Source organism: Silene latifolia, chromosome Y (assembly GCF_048544455.1).
Source record: "Silene latifolia isolate original U9 population chromosome Y, ASM4854445v1, whole genome shotgun sequence".
Lineage (NCBI taxonomy): Eukaryota > Viridiplantae > Streptophyta > Magnoliopsida > Caryophyllales > Caryophyllaceae > Silene > Silene latifolia.
The window spans coordinates 445,938,006-445,955,167 of record NC_133538.1 but is presented as its reverse complement, the minus strand read 5'-3'; the positions used below and the strand labels follow the sequence as shown (position 1 = coordinate 445,955,167).

The 17,162-nt window shown below is 40.8% G+C and overlaps 1 protein-coding gene across 2 annotated transcripts; it reads right to left on the bottom strand.

Annotated features, from left to right (window-relative positions):
- Window positions 1-451: 451 nt before the first annotated feature.
- LOC141633344 (uncharacterized) lies at window positions 452-15,117 on the bottom strand. 2 transcript variants are annotated; one of them, XM_074445830.1, is made up of 7 exons: window positions 15,000-15,117; window positions 14,776-14,868; window positions 2,621-8,514; window positions 1,960-2,505; window positions 1,751-1,888; window positions 1,338-1,666; window positions 452-1,260 (listed from the first exon to the last, which is right to left on the bottom strand). In XM_074445830.1, the coding sequence occupies exons 5-7, from the start codon at window positions 1,797-1,799 to the stop codon at window positions 724-726; spliced, it is 915 nt and encodes a 304-aa protein (XP_074301931.1). In that variant the 5' UTR covers window positions 1,800-1,888; window positions 1,960-2,505; window positions 2,621-8,514; window positions 14,776-14,868; window positions 15,000-15,117; the 3' UTR covers window positions 452-723. The 2 variants fall into 2 exon arrangements, with proteins under 2 accessions (XP_074301931.1, XP_074301932.1); XM_074445831.1 differs by lacking the exons at window positions 2,621-8,514; window positions 14,776-14,868; window positions 15,000-15,117 and having other exon boundaries at window positions 1,751-2,468.
- Window positions 15,118-17,162: the final 2,045 nt, after the last annotated feature.

Genomic DNA, 17,162 nt, shown 5'->3' with positions numbered 1-17,162 from the left:
TGTATTCATATTTCGTATTTTGGTTTTGGTTTCGGATTGTAACCTTTCGCTAAAGTATTCCTATTTAAATGTTGTTTCGTTATTGTCTATTTGATTATTATTGCCTCGGGTAACCGAGATGGTAGCATCCTTATACCTGGGTGGTCCTGGTAAGGCACTTGAAGTATGGGGGTGTTATAGTTAATCTCAGTAAATCCATAGCTATGACGTAGAGCCATAGGTGCATGCACAAAATTTCAAACGACTGGAACCACAAGGAACGCAACATTCATTGTTAGTCAGAAACAATCAATGAAGGTACGCTCTAATCAGCTAATCCTAGTGATAAGATATTTTACGTAATGGGTAAAATATCTTAGCAAATATCTGTCACCAGGGGCAAGGGTTGTGCACCTGGAGCCAGGTCAGCCTCCTGGATATATCTATGTGGAATCAAAACTCCAGAAACCAATGGCAAAAATGCAAGTATAACAAAAGGAGGGCCTAAAAGCTAGGCCCAGCGCTACTTCGAATTAAGGCGCCTGCTACCTGTAGCAGGCACCATCAGAGTATACCAGCAGGCGCAAAACAAACCAAAATAAAAAGAGTTTTGAAATATAAGTACAAACTTGCGCCACACAGGGTCAAGTCCCCAGATAATTTAAAAATTTTAAGAGAGGTTAATCCTCTTAATAGTTATATCCTGACCAGTACTCTGCTCCCCATGTTCTATCTCCTTCTCTGTTACAGGTACCTAAATCGCCTCTGGGTCACAGTAGCGCCGTCACCAGTCTCCTCCGCCAGGATCTCCTCTACAACATTAATCCCAGAGATATCCATGGCAGTGAAATCAGGCTCCGGATCAGCAGCCTCAGCATCAGGAGGGAACAGGGCGCCCAGATCCATACCATTGTGAAAGGCACGGGCAAACCCAGCTAGCTCCTCCTCCAGGTTCCAAGATGTGTGCCTCCCCTCAATATAAGCACGGATGCAGTCAATCCTTCCCTCAAAGGCAGTGTAGGCTCCCACGTTCCTGGCCAGCTCCGCCATCTCTTCAGCACGAGCCTCTGCCTTTGTCAGCCCAGAAGTCATAACGCAGTTGGCCTCCTGCGTCCTCGCAAGTTGATCTTTGGCTGCCTCCTTTTCCTTTTTGGCCGTGTGAAGCTGCTCCCTCAGTTTGGCATAGGTGGCTGTGAGCTCCTTGTTCTTCCCAACAGAAGCCAGGCACTCAACCTTGGCCCTTTGCAGCATCTTGCGGAGGTAGAGGGACGATTGAAGAGCCTACAGTATAGAAAATCTCCAATCAGAGAAGCACATGGGCAAAAGAATACAGAAAAGACGGTAGAAAGTAGACTCACCAGGAAGCAGTGTTCAGCAGCCAGGTCAGTCATCTCCTGGGGGGCAGTCTCATCAAATGTCCTGGAGCATGCCGGAGTCAGGAGCCTCTCCAATGCAGGCCAATAATTGGCACGTTCAGTATCCCCAAAGCCAGCAGGGAGGCGCAGCAGTAGGTCATCAGCATGGACAGGGGACCCAGGGGCACGTGTTATCGGGGTCACCTCGATAGGTTCTGGAGCAGGTCTTGAGGTGGATCTCTTTCTTGAAGAGGCAGGCGAGGTAAAGGAGTCAGCAGTTCTTTTCCTGGCTTGACGTATCAGGATCTCAGAAGCAGAGGGTCTAGCACTTCCTATGGAGGTACCAGGACACAAAGGGTCAGAATAAAGGGCAAATGGATGTGGAAGCTTTTTGGAAGCCAGAAGAGAACATTTACCAGAGGATATGGTTTCTTCAGTGGCGGAGCCGTCTAAACCAGAGAGCATGAGGGGAAACAGTCTGCGGTCTTCTGGGATAGAGAAGAGCTTGGCAACAGAGATTTCTTCGTCTTCAGATTTCTCAGGATTCTTGAGTTCTGCATCAAATCAAAGAGTAAGAACAGTGAGTGACAAGGGCAATCAAAAATAGACATGAAAATACACTTACTCTTGGTAAAAACCCAGTGCTCGAACAGATAATCCGCGTGGATGGGGAGTGAGTCAAGCCTGACGTAGAAGAAATCTTCGTACCACCCATCATCTTTCCCTTTCGCCGCCGATTGAAGGAAGTTTTAAGTCTTCTCCACGGCCCTGAAGGTGTATTGGCCGTTCCCTAACGATCGGCACTCAAACCTATGGGCCAGATCTGGCAACCCAATCCCGGCGTCCAGACTCTTGTTCAAAGCGACAGTGGACATGTAACACCCCCATACTCCAAGTGCCTTACCAGGACCACTCAGGTATAAGGATGCCACCATCTCGGTTACCCGAGGCATGATATTCATAAGACAATAACGAAACAACTTTAAATGATATAACTTTAGTGAAAAGTACAACTGAAGCCAAATCCCAAAATATGGGTACAAGTCCTCAAACCAACTGTATAATCAACTAAAAGTAAAGTTTTTAAAACTACGAAGCTACAGCGGAAGACTTCTATCGTCAGGCGGTGGCACATCCCAGCTATCCAAAGATTTCAACTCAAACTCAAACACTGCTCATTCGCTCACCATCCCGAATGGATCACCGCAGTTTTACAAAACAACAACCGGGTCGGACTAATCACACAACTTATATATATATCAACAATAAGACAAACAGCGACTTACACCGTCACACACACACACAATCACACCGGTCCCATCAATCTCAATCACCGACGGTCCACTGGACCGCCCGCGCCATGGGGGACCGCAGCCGTACCCACCCAATCCCCGCTCCTCATATTGAGCGATAACCCTGTCCATTAATGTGCACATCCCCTTCCGTGGCGGGTTCCACGAAGGGCGAAACTAGGGCGTGAAGCCACTCCCGCAAGTGACTCCACTCAGCCGAGAACGCATCTCGAGAACCATAGACAAACAATCACAATCACAACCGTCACAATACAATTACAATATTAATCAAACAATAAATCTCAACACATCAACAATCATCTCATTATGGGACTAATACTGAGTAGGAAATCCTACCTGGAAAGCACAACAATCAGACAGTCTCTACAGCTGTATCAAAAAGCCTCTTCTACAAAACCTCCTCCTATCATACAAACATATAACACTACCAAATCACAATCTACACAAAACCCCCAAATCCCCATATTAGGGTTTAAACAACTTAAAGGAAATACTATACAAATGGTACATAGGTCTTACCCTCGACGCAAGGATTTCAACGGTATAACGAACGGTGAAATCCGACCTTCCAAACTCCGGGATTTGCTAACAATGCGATTAAAGTGAATAACGTAATTTGCTTTCTCTCTTGACAGTAATTTAAGTTTTGAAAAGTGTTTAAGAACAATGACGGAAAAGCTTAAATACTTTAATCGCATAATTAACAAAACCCGAGAACTAACTCCTCGTAAACCGGCTACTCGATCGAGTAGCTAAGGTACTCGATCGAGTGCCCCCTTACTCGATCGAGTATCCTAGTTACTCGATCGAGTACCCAACAGGTTAGAAACTATTTTAAAAAGCAACTCACCCTTACTCGACAGAGTAAGGCCTACTCGATAGAGTACCCAGAGACTCATAAATACGGAGTATTACAGTCTTCCCTCCTTAAAAAGAACTTCGTCCCCGAAGTTCAACCCATACTCAAAAACAAACATACTAACTCGATCAAGACACAACAACGTGACTAAGAACTCTAAACAAAACTCCAACCCAAACATGAACTCGTAACACTAACTCCGCTAACTATTCCTACCTCCGCAACATGGCTCACGATATCGTATCAACTCCATTATATCTCTCTCAACACTAACTCCATACACTACCAACTAGCTCCGTAATATATCATCCAGAGCCAATCCAATATCAAAATACCCATAACATCAAACGGAATGTTACATTCTACCACCCTTAAAAGGAACTTCGTCCTCGAAGTTTACTCAGACTCATAACATCATCCTCCAATCATCAACACTATATAAAATATTCTCACACTCCGAAGCATCACACTACTACAAGCACGGCCATGGCCTTTTATAAGTATCATCCACAAAACAAATCCCTCCTTTACGCTACGCTAACACTCTACTTCCAATTATATTACAACATACACCACCATGAAACTCTCTTTTATCGCATCCTACTCCTCTTAAGACAAATGATATGTCCTCGTAACTCACTAATACTAAATCCTTAGCTATATCATCTCATTATCCTCATCACCACCGCATGTCAAAGATAACCACCTATAATCTAAACACTCGCCATGCATATATCCAAGGCTCTCTTACTTAAACATTTCTCATACCTCAACTCATTCGGCACACCACCTAACCTATACCATAAAACTAGTAGCAAAAACACCATACTAATTCCCCATTATTACTGCAAAACAACATACCTCTCTATGTAAAGCATCTATCTCCCAAAAGCATAACTCACGATCCACACTCGTTACGTACACTCACACTAGATCCTCAAGTTCTTTCCTTCATTACCGCAAAACTCATACACAACTTAACATGACACTAATACCCAACACCCTACACTCACTTTGTCCCAAAATCGATTATGAACCACGTGCGCCTTCTAGATTAGTATAACACATGTTCCACTAGTCACTTACCATGACTATGTCTAACGCCTCATTTTAAAAACAAGGTCAAAAGTACCGTAACAACTTATGACAACTGTGTCCTATCAACAGAATGTCACTATAACATGCCAACAACGAAAATATATACAACTCTCTTTCATATCATACTCTGCCCTCATTCCAAAACTTAACTGGTAAGAAACATCGATAACAAAACAATCGCGTCTATCCGTACAAACCGAAACTCACAGGAAGCAACATCAAACAAAACAACAATCTATGTATGACTGGTATGTACTTTCAAAACTCGAATCATAATCATCCCGCCTACTCCACCACAACCGGTGACGGCATCACAACACCGCCACCAACAGCCACACCGCAGTGCGAAAATACCCGCATCAAAACACTAAATATCGTGCCCGGATCACCACCTGAGGCACCACAACCACATCGATAGTCATCACAACTGCATACAACTCCCATAAATACTGACTCAGAATAACTTCTTAGAGAAGAAAAACTTACTCAAATCCACTTTACTAAATCATAACACAACATATTTTATGAATTAAACAGATAATAACCTCGTGAATATCATCCTCTTACCATATCATAGTTTGACATGTATCATGAATACATACAAGTATAGCCATCATGCCGATCACTCAAATTATTACCTTTTTGAATATCATTCAATTAGATCAGCGTACTCAACATGCATTACAGAACATTCAAATAACAACTTTATGATAATCACACCATACCACGTCTTGTGAGGTCAAAACCTCACACAAACATTTATATATCACAGATCCGTAATCACATCCAACCAATCAATCCCGATCACGTAAGTTACCACTCAACAAAGGTTACCCGTCGCCCGAGCTTAACTCGCATGCCCCTCATCACCTTCTTCCATTCGCATAACCAAGACCTTCGCCACACATAACTATACTGACTAACACTCACTATGAGAAACCGCCTCCTAAGACTATGTCTTATACTTCCTCACAACCATACCTATCAATTCAATCTCTACAAAATCACCTCGTAGAATTGCCATCTTTCCTATTTATCATTAACCTTAACCACTAGCGACAACACCTCCACACAACTACCGTTCGTACATCAAACTTCTTACACTCACCTCTAAACATCACCGTTTCTTCCCTATCTTTGGTTATCATCCCAAATAACGAGCATCAAATCCATCAACAAAATTACCTCAACATTATTTCCAATATTATCCTTAATTGTATCATCATCTAACTCTCCACCAAAATCTCATATCCTGCAGATATTCTACCAACTTCTTACTTTCCTTAATTCCTCAAAACTCAAGACTAATCTTGTTGTTCCAAGCTCTGTATAATCATTAATTCAATTCCTCATGATATTATCATGCATCTTGACGATTCCTTACTTTTATATCACATAACTCCGGTGAACATTTTCTTAGTTTTACTCCCCTCATGCTTTTCTTTTTACACTCGACTAAAGCAATTGACCACTCAACTCCTTATTACTTCTTCCTAACTTTTTAGTGCTCCGATCACCTTCTCATTGCTCCAAAATTCCAATCCCATTATTTCTTATCGATATTATCTCACTCTTCCTTACCATGGGTCCCCTCTCATCACTCCACTCACTCACACTTGTCGTTAATTTGTCCATAAAAATCAACATTTAAAGTTCAAACAATTACATCTCTAGAAATCAATTTTTTTTTTTTTACCGTTAATTGCCCAAGGAAATCACACATTAGTTTCGTCTCTCGATAACACAAATTTCCAAACTCAGTCACTATCTGCAAATCCACGTCGCGACATGCCTCCATTAAGTTCACTATATACCACTCTTCTCAATTCCTCTAAAACGACCTTTCATTACATATATTCTTACTCAACACTATTTCTAACCATCTCCTTCCATAATTCGTTATACATCTCAGGTTGCTACTATCCACATCCTTTCTTTAAATCTTTTCATTCTCACGTTCCTTAAACTTACATCACTCTTTGCCCACATTCACTTACTCTTACATTACTCAACACACAATCATATCACTCATCTCGTCTCACAAAACATGCTCTATGCCTCAATTAAGCCATACCAATCTCCCTTTTCTTTTTCCACTATCTATCACAACACATAGAACTCATGTCCTCCCACCGAACTCCTACTCACCACAGGTGCCACTCACTACACCATAAGATTGGGTAACTTACGCATCAAGATCAACATACATGTAAAACGGTGCATAAAGCAGCAAAATAATACCTTTGAATTAAACACAATATGCAACGAATGTCAAAATATAAGCATATGACCTAAACAGGGGTCACTAGATCGAGTACAGGCCACTCGATCGAGTAAGTGACTTACTCGATCGAGTAGGTGAAGATCAGAAGCACGAAAAACAAATTACCAGGGCCACTCGATCGAGTAACTGACGTACTCGATCGAGTTCCCCTACTCGATCGAGTACCAAGGCTACTCGATCGAGTACCTACGCATTTCTCAACACTTTGTCCGGGCCAGAAAAACAGTCATAACTCACTCATTTCTTGGTCGTTTTGAGCGTGTGACCTATCGTTAGAATCGTAAAAGAACAAGATATCACCTCCAATTGGAATCACATCAAAATCATTTATGCATCTCAAGTTAAAACAGTTTAAAGACAACTTTGCTGTAATTAGACGACATAACTATTTGATTTTTACTTCCAAACAGCTTAAACAACAACCAAGCAAACAAAACCAGTCCAAAACTCATAAAACCAGTATTCATAATCATATGTTACTATTTTCAAAAGTCAAGCAACAACATTCATCATGCACATAGATTATTTAACTTGTCAATCACGATTTACCCACATGCTTTTATTTTATAACTTTACGTACACAATAACATAATATACGACATAAAATCCCCTATTCACATGTTACTAACATTGCAACATTATACAATCCATTACCCACATAAACATGCTCCACACACATGAATTTCATATTCTTATGGAATTACTTACTTAATCTCTTCCAACCAATTCATCCATTACAGCTACACACTTCTTACAACATATACACATGAACAATCGTGGACAAGTATATAAACTTATCATACAACTATATGCAAACAAAATATACGTATACAACACAACATTCTATTCACATGTTATTATTATGTCACATTATGAATCATCCATCCTGCAACATCATTACTTATCACATATCATCACATATGAACTACTTCCTTTTTCTACCACATCATTCATCATTCTCATATACTTTTCCTATGATTCAAAACAACATTGTAAACCAACTATCATGCTTTCAATCAATAGCTTACGAAATCACATCATCACCATCTTTTCTACACATTCCCCATTCTCCACATACATACATCCACTGATTCATGCCACACATCACCATATAAGTACACAATTTACAAGATAAACACATAACGATCCCGACTCATATCCCATGGTGACCGGTTCAAAATTGTAAGGCGAGTTCGCGACTTTAGGACGTCTCCCAAGCCTTTGCATTAGCTCCTACAACCTTTACCCCGGGTTCGTTTTAATTGACTCCCTATATTCATTAAATTCATTGGTTACAGGTTTCAGGATCGTCGCTCTGATACCATTTGTAACACCCCCATACTCCAAGTGCCTTACCAGGACCACTCAGGTATAAGGATGCCACCATCTCGGTTACCCGAGGCATGATATTCATAAGACAATAACGAAACAACTTTAAATGATATAACTTTAGTGAAAAGTACAACTGAAGCCAAATCCCAAAATACGGGTACAAGTCCTCAAACCAACTGTATAATAAACTAAAAGTAAAGTTTATAAAACTACGAAGCTACAGCGGAAGACTTCTATCGTCAGACGGTGGCACATCCCAGCTATCCCAGTACTCAACTCAAACCTGCTCAATTACTGCTCACCATCCCCGAAAGGATCACCGCAGGTTTTACAAAACAACAACCGGGGTCAGTACTAATCACACAACTTATATATATATATATCAACAATAAGACAAACAGGCAGCTTACACCGTCACACACACACAATCACACCAGTCCCATCAATCTCAATCACCGACTGTCCACTGGACCAGCCCTGCCAGTGGGGGACCGCAGCCGTACCCACCTAATCCCCGCTCCTCATATTGAGCGATAATCCTGTCCATTAATGTGCACATCCCCTTCCGTGGCGGGTTCCACGAAGGGCGAAAATAGGGCGTGAAGCCACTCCCGCAAGTGACTCCACTCAGCCGAGAACGCATCTCGAGAACCATAGACAAACAATCACAATCACAACCGTCACAATACAATTACGATATTAATTAAACAATAAATCTCAACACATCAACAATCATCTCATTATGGGACTAATACTGAGTAGGAAATCCTACCTGGAAAGCACAACAATCAGACGGTCTCTACAGCTGTATCAAAAAGCCTCTTCTACAAAACCTCGTCCTATCATACAAACATATAACACTACCAAATCACAATCTACACAAAACCCCCAAATCCCCATATTAGGGTTTAAACAACTTAAAGGAAATACTATACAAATGGTACATAGGTCTTACCCTCGACGCAAGGATTTCAACGGTATAACGAACGGTGAAATCCGACCTTCCAAACTCCGGGATTTGCTAACAATGCGATTAAAGTGAATAACGTAATTTGCTTTCTCTCTTGACAGTAATTTAGGTTTTGAAAAGTGTTTAAGAACAATGACGGAAAAGCTTAAATACTTTAATCGCATAATTAACAAAACCCGAGAACTAACTCCTCGTAAACCGGCTACTCGATCGAGTAGCTAAGGTACTCGATCGAGTGCCCTCTTACTCGATCGAGTATCCTAGTTACTCGATCGAGTACCCAACACGTCAGAAACTATTTTTAAACGCAACTCACCCTTACTCGACAGAGTAAGGCCTACTCGATAGAGTACCCAGAGACTCATAAATACGGAGTATTACAGTCTTCCCTCCTTAAAAAGAACTTCGTCCCCGAAGTTCAACCCATACTCAAAAACAAACATACTAACTCGATCAAGACACAACAACGTGACTAAGAACTCTAAACAAAACTCCAACCCAAACATGAACTCGTAACACCAACTCCGCTAACTATTCCTACCTCCGCAACATGGCTCACAATATCGTATCAACTCCATTATATCTCTCTCAACACTAACTACATACACTACCAACTAGCTCCGTAATATATCATCCAGAGCCAATCCAATATCAAAATACCCATAACATCAAACGGAATGTTACAGGACAGAAGGATCCTCCCTGCATAAGGGGCGATTTGGGTCATGGGAAGGGAGTTCAGGCGGATGAACTCTTGGATCATCAAGGGAAAGGGGAATCTAAGGCCAAGGACGAAAGGGTAGGTATACAGGCAGATCCACCCCACACGAAAGGCGTCTGTCTTCTTACCAGGTTTGGGGATGTGGATCACCACATCATCACCTAGGCCAAGCAGGGCTTTGATCCTAGGGATGTCCTCTTGGGTTAGGTGGGAGTCACAAGAATGCGGTTTTTTGAGGACTCCCTGCGAAGGGAAGTCGTCGTACTCGACGAGGTCAATGGTAGTGGACGAAGATGATGTAAATTGGGTTTTGGCCATGATAAATGGGGAGAGAGAAGTGAGAATACCTGAAAAGTCGGAGGGAGGCGGCGCTGACAGTGAAAGGACGTTGAGATGACGGGTTTGTGGAGATGGAAAGTTTGAGGGTTTTGAGGAAGTGAAATGATTGATGAGAGAGAAGGTGGGGGGACGGATGAGATTAAATAGGATGAGGTGGTTGGAGTTTTGAAAATGTGAATTGAAAAGGAGTATGCGAGAAGTCACTCAACGATACACTTTAATTTCCCGCTCAAATAATTAGGGTTGGATTTTTGCGGAAAATTGGGGGCAAACTTTTAGGCCCAAAATCTGGATATGGGCTGATCGAGGGTAGTGGGTCTGGAAGCAGTGTGGGACGCAAGGCATCAGGGAGCTAGGGTGGCAGCATCAGCATGCGGCGCAAGGCACGAGCCTTGGATCCGTGTGGAAGAGGTATATGGGAACTCCATCACTTACCATATCTAGAGAAGGAAAGTTCTATTCCGGTAAAATTAGGGATACTTGGAGGAAAAGCAAGAAACCCTAGATGAGCCAGCTCCATTATATAAGGAGCCTCAATACAAAGAAGGAAGATCATCAAAAAATACGAGATTAATACCCTAGCCTCCATAAGCACAAACGTCCGAACTGTACTTCCCCTCGAATTATAGTGAAAATCTTGGTGGGATTCCGTCTCCCCCCGCGCCTGTTTCCCAAATTGGGTTTTCCGCGTCACCAAGAATTGCTTGTGTTATTTACTTACGTTACGCACTCAAACTATCATTCAACAAACAAATAATCGTAATTCAGACCTAACAATAAGACCGCTTTAACCCTAATTGGTAGAATTTTACCAAAACACCGAACAACATCGAGGATAAAAGTGTTTAGACCTTCACACACATAAAATCATAGTGAGTCGGCATGTTCTTTTTGACGAAACATGTTTCCTTTTCGCTAAAATGCACACCCCTGACTCTCGTTCTTATGATTTTCTTCAGGAAAGTGTCTCCCCTTATGTCCTTCACCATGTTCGCCAACAACACACACCCTTTACCCATACACCACATTTGGCCAACAGCCCAATGCAAGCCACTCATACAGCCATACCTGAGCCTTCACTCACTAACCAGACAGTTTTCTCTCGTGCCCAAACTTCCCTAGCCCCGAAATAGTCTCCATTTCCATTCCACGGGTCTCTAAATCCGTCACACGGGGTCACCACGACATCTGTAAACCTAAACCAATATTTAATCTCAATTCTACAGTTGCCATCTTGCCTTAACCCCGCAATCCCATGATTGCCCTTAAAGATAATAATTGGAAATTGGCTATGGATGACGAGTTTAATGCTCTAATTAGTAATAAGACATGAGAGCTACGTCCGACTAATGTGAATGCAATTCGGTCTATGTGGATCTTCTGTCATAAATTTAATTCTGATGGTTCTTTTGAGAGACACAAAGCTCGCCTTGTGGGTGATGGCAAAACGCACCAGATGGAAATCGATTGTGGTGAGACTTTTAGTCTGATAGTGAAACCGGAAACCATACGCACGGTTTTATCTTTGTCTTTATATCATGGTTGGTCAATTCGACAATTGGACGTCAAGAACACCTTCCTCCATGGTAATCTCCCTGAAACCGTGTATATGCACCAACCTCTTGGCTATCGTGATCCGCGAGTTCTGAACCATGTCTGCCTTCTTCTTAAGTCCCTTTACGATCTCAAGCAGGCACCAAGGGCGTGGTACACACATTTTTCTTTATTTGTGGAGAAAACCGGATTTGCTCATAGCAAATGTGATCATTCGCTATCCATTTACCGTGACAAGGACGGTAATTGTGCATGTTTACTTCTTTATGTTAATGATATATTACTAACTTCATCGTGTGAAAAGCTTCGCCGGTTAATTATGCGTCGTCTCGGGACTGAATTTGCAATGGAGGACCTTGGTACTCTAAGCTATTTTCTCGGCATAGCTGTTTCTAGGTACAATAACGGCTTATTTTTATCTGAACAAAAGTATGCGGCAGAAATTATCGAACGGGCGGGAATGTCAATGTGCAAACCTTCTTGTACACGCGTTGAAACAAAACCAAAGCTAAGTGCCACTTCTAGTCCTCCGTTTCGCGATCCTACCTTATATCAAAGTCTACAAGTGCGTAGCAATATCTCACCTTCACCCGCCCCGACATATCATATGTTATTCAACAAGTTTGCTTGTTCATGCACAATTTATGGAGGAGCACATGAATGAAACGCATACTTCAATACATACAAGGAATGACATGTCATAGTTGTTTAGGTATTTTTTACCGGATTGGTTGATTAGGGTCAATGCGGTCTTACTCGTTGGTTGATTGTATGATTGTTCGTATGTTGATAAGTAAATAGAGAAATAAAATACGTAATGTAAATTGACACGTAAGATTTGGTGACGCGGAAAACCCAATGTGGGAACAACCGCGGGAGGGACGGTACCCTGCCAAATATCGCACTATACTTGAATAGGAGGACGATTAACATAGTAACGTAATGCTAATCTTGCTGGCACGAGGTATCAGGAATGCAAGATATTGGACGGATGTATATTTGGGTATAAGAATATGCTAATGCCTTGGCGTAAGTATGTGTGTGGATGTGTTGTTGAGTGTCCTTCTTGATTTGCTTCCCTGGCTATTTATAGGGTGAGAACCCTAGTTATGTCCTACTTTGATTATGGAAAGGGAATATAATTTCCATAAGAACTCTTTCCAAACTCGGCCGCCTTTCCCAATTCTCCCTGATCTCCCAAACTTCTCCTTAACTTGTCTTTCCTTAATCCGGACGTCTCCTCTGATGGGCCCGTGGTCCTCTTTCAGCCCGTTCCCCTTTTTCCTAATTACGGGCTTCTTTCCTCCTTATCACTCCTCCCATAGCCTTTTATTTCATTAAGTGGGCCTTCCTTATTATGCTATTTTTAGCCCAAACAATAGTCTTTGGTTAGGTATGTCCTCTCTTATGGATCTTACTTCCTACACTGACGCAGATTTAGCTGGTTGCCCCAACACTCGTCGAACAACGAGTGGATATTGTGTGTTTTTAGGTGAAAAGCACATTTTATGGGCGTCTAAACGCAAACCAACCATTTCTCGCTCAAGTGCCGAGGCAAAATACAACGGCGTTGCCAACTCTGTGTCCGAATCATGTTGGTTACGCAATCTATTAGTCGAGCTTCATCATCTTCTTCGTAAAGCTACTCTCTTTTAGTGCGACAACATTAGTACGATATATTTGTGTGGCAACCCTGTTCGACACCAACGAACAAAGCATATTGAGCTCGATATTCATTTTGTTTGTGAAAAGGTTTCGAACGGAAACGTTAGAGTTCATCATGTACCTACACGCTCCCAATTATCCGATATTTTCACAAAAGGACTTTCTTCGCTCTTATTTACGGATTTTCGAGCCAGTCTCAACATTCATCTTCCTCACGATACGATTGTGGGGGAGTGTTAGAATATATTGTGTATATATTCTGTTATTGTGTAAATATTATGTCATTTTGCATTATTATGTTACCTATTTTGTAGCCTTTAATTAAGTAGAGTATCCTTGTAATTAGCCTAGGATATCGTAATCTTTTGTGCATATATACCGATCGATTCACTCAATGAAAGGCAAGCATCATAATCTTTCAGTACCGACTAGGGGTGTTAATGAGACGAGACAGCTCGCGAGCTACTCGAGATCGGCTCGGTCAAAGCTCGCCTCGGGCTCGGGCTCGACTCGAGAGCTTAACGAGTCAAGCCGAGCAAAGGCTGGCTCGACTCGAAAAGCTCGCGAGCGGCTCGAACTTGTGTGATTACATAAGATATTGCTCATATTTTATAAAAATATTTTATCATGATTATATTTTTGTATCACATATCAAATACCTAGCCGATTTACCAAATATTAGCACATATAAATTTTGAACCTTGTTATTGAAAATATCGAAAGAAAAAAAATAGAAAATAAACAGTTTTATATAGGCTCAATTTCGGCTCGAGCTTGGCTCGAGCTCGCGTTAAAGCTCGCAAGCGTTATAACGAGCACATTTTTTTCAAGCTCGGGTAAGCTCGAGATCGGGTTTTGGTTCTTGAGCACAAGCCGAGCAAGGGCAAGCTCGGCTCGGCTCGTTAGCACCCCGAGTACCGACTCACAGGCAAAATAATGACAATTTACCAGTACAACAATCATTTAAAAGAAAATAGCAAGAGATGAGCTAACAAAGACTTCATATGTCAACAAGGAAAACCTACAATGACTACAACAAGGAATGATAAAACACTTCCAGAAGACTGCTACAAGTCAAGATCATCAAAAATCCACATGCATGCAACGAAAGAGAAACATGATCAACCGAACAACAACAACAACCAACCAACCAACCTACAAACATAAATGAATCTAATAAGCGGGGGAAGTAGCGATGGGAAGAGGGTAGGCTAAATTGGGCCAAAATACCAAAATAACTAAACGCGGCCAATAATCAACAAAGCATTATCAAACCTCATCTTAGATTAAAGATTGAAGGACATACCACTTTCCAGGGGAGGTGGGGAAAGGAGGGGGAAGCATGTACCTCCACAGTCGCATGTATAAAAGCGAGATCAAGGCAGACAACCATAGTAGACTGAGACAAAGAGAATAAGATAAAGACAAACTCACACCTCGAACAACCATAAAACAACAGGAAAATGATTGCTAATGTCAAGAAGGATGCAGGAAGATGGAAAAAAATAGATCAAGGGATTGAACGCATACTAGGTAAAATTGATTAATAAAGAGAAATTAGTGATCACTGGAGATTGGCCTTGGACAAAGCCAGATCTGACAATTTCGGAGGCCCAATGCGAGAAAGCAATTTGGGGGTCTTGTCATGAAAAAAGAAATACTTTTGCCTCTATACAAGCATCAAATTATAAAAATAAGCGGTAGATATTTTAGCATTCAATTTTTAGAGACCAACCCTTCATTATCTTCAACATTTATTGTTGTCAAAAAAAAATCTTCAACATTTATAGTTATACTCATGATATTCTTTTAATTCTTTAGATTGATAATCATTCAACCTTTTTTGAATTATATTTGTTTGCAAATAAAAATATATGAATTTTCACTTTACAAGACTTCTTTCAAAATGACTTAATTAAGTATGTAGCTCGAATTTTTTTATTGGAAGAAGATACATTATGTTTAAATTTCCATTTTTCACCCATAATTGATTTGGAAACCCGAGAATTTTTCCAGGGGAGGAAGATGCACTTAAGGATGGCAATGGATCGAGTTTGGTTAGAATGGACCGTCTTTCGTCATCTATCCGTCACATAAATCTTTATCCAACTCATCCATCATCCGTTAAACTTATCACCCATCCATCCATCATCTGTATATGAAACGGGAGGATCGGAGATGAACGGTAATTATATAAACTAGTTTTGAACCCGTGCAAATTGCACGGGTTGGTTGTTTAAAATCTTGTATCAAAGTAGGTGGATACACTGGATAGTGATAGTGGCTATTTAATTGCACAAATTCTCATTATAGACGGACAATATCCGTCTATACGTATAGACGGATACCATTTTCCCTTATAAAATATCCATTTACCATAAAGTTGGATGCACATGGGGGTGCCCCACCTTGTTCCCCCTATCCATTTTATTAGAGGTCTTTACCCGTCTGTTCGCCCCACCCGTCTATACCAAGACCTATTGATTTAATTGAACTCATAATTAATATTTTCAATTCATCTTTTGCAATTAGTAATGAAACTAAAATTTTGAAGCCTTTTACTGTATACGATATCATTTGTTTTGTTAGATATCCCTGTGTTTTTTTATATATGATTTTTTTACATTTTGAGACACTTACATATCTCTTTAGTATCTCTTAAAATATGGAATTAAATATTGTGATTTGTATATTCATATAAAAAAGCCTTTTGTAAGGAATCTAATGACATAATTTTTAAACAAATAATTTTTTTGTAAATATTAAAGTAAAAGACGGGGCTATTATGTGTCTATTAGACCTGTCAAAATTTGACTTGACTCAATCGACCTGTTTTAAGTAGGCAGACCCGTAAATGTTGACACATAACTCAATTGAACACCCGATACGACCCCTTAATTTAAGGTTGACACCTGATCGAATTGGGTCGACTCGTTCAGTCAAAGGTTTCAACTCGAGAAAATATACTAATATATATATTTTTTTTTTGTGTAAACCGGGTTGTCCACCGTCGACAACAGTGTATAATCCCCTCGCCGCTCGTGCTCTCACAAAGAGGTAAACGGTTGGCCAAAGAGTTTGCTTCATTCTCATTGGCAGAGATCGAACCCCTGACCTCATGGTTAAGGGATGAGGTGAACAACCACCACCACATCAAACCCATTTGATTAGAAAATATACTAATATATTGATAAGATTAATTTTGCCTTTGACATCAATGCATGCATCATTAAACCTCAATATAGACCAGTTAATTTTGTGTCGGTATTGTGATGTTTTCCCCTTGAAAAATGAGAAAAATAAAAGGAGAATAAAACTTTGTTCACTTGTATTTGACTCTAAACTGAGTTGTATTTTTCCTGATCTATATTCTGACCCGACCTAAGACTCGACCCATTCAATTTATTTGATAGGTATCGTTGAGAACCGAGGCTCGACCCGCTCAATCTATTCGGTATGGGGTGCAAACCTGATGCACCAAGTTGTATAAAAAACACTTCATTTATTTTTAAACTTATAAGCTCGAGGATGGGCTGGGCTTTAGGTGGACCCAATCCGGGCATGTTTGATAGGTATAACTATACTATTTAGAAAATATTACTTGTCAAACGATATAATCATTAAAATAATAATTCTATACTTTATGAAATTTCTTTAAACTAGTACATAATGTCCGAAGATGAAGATATATGG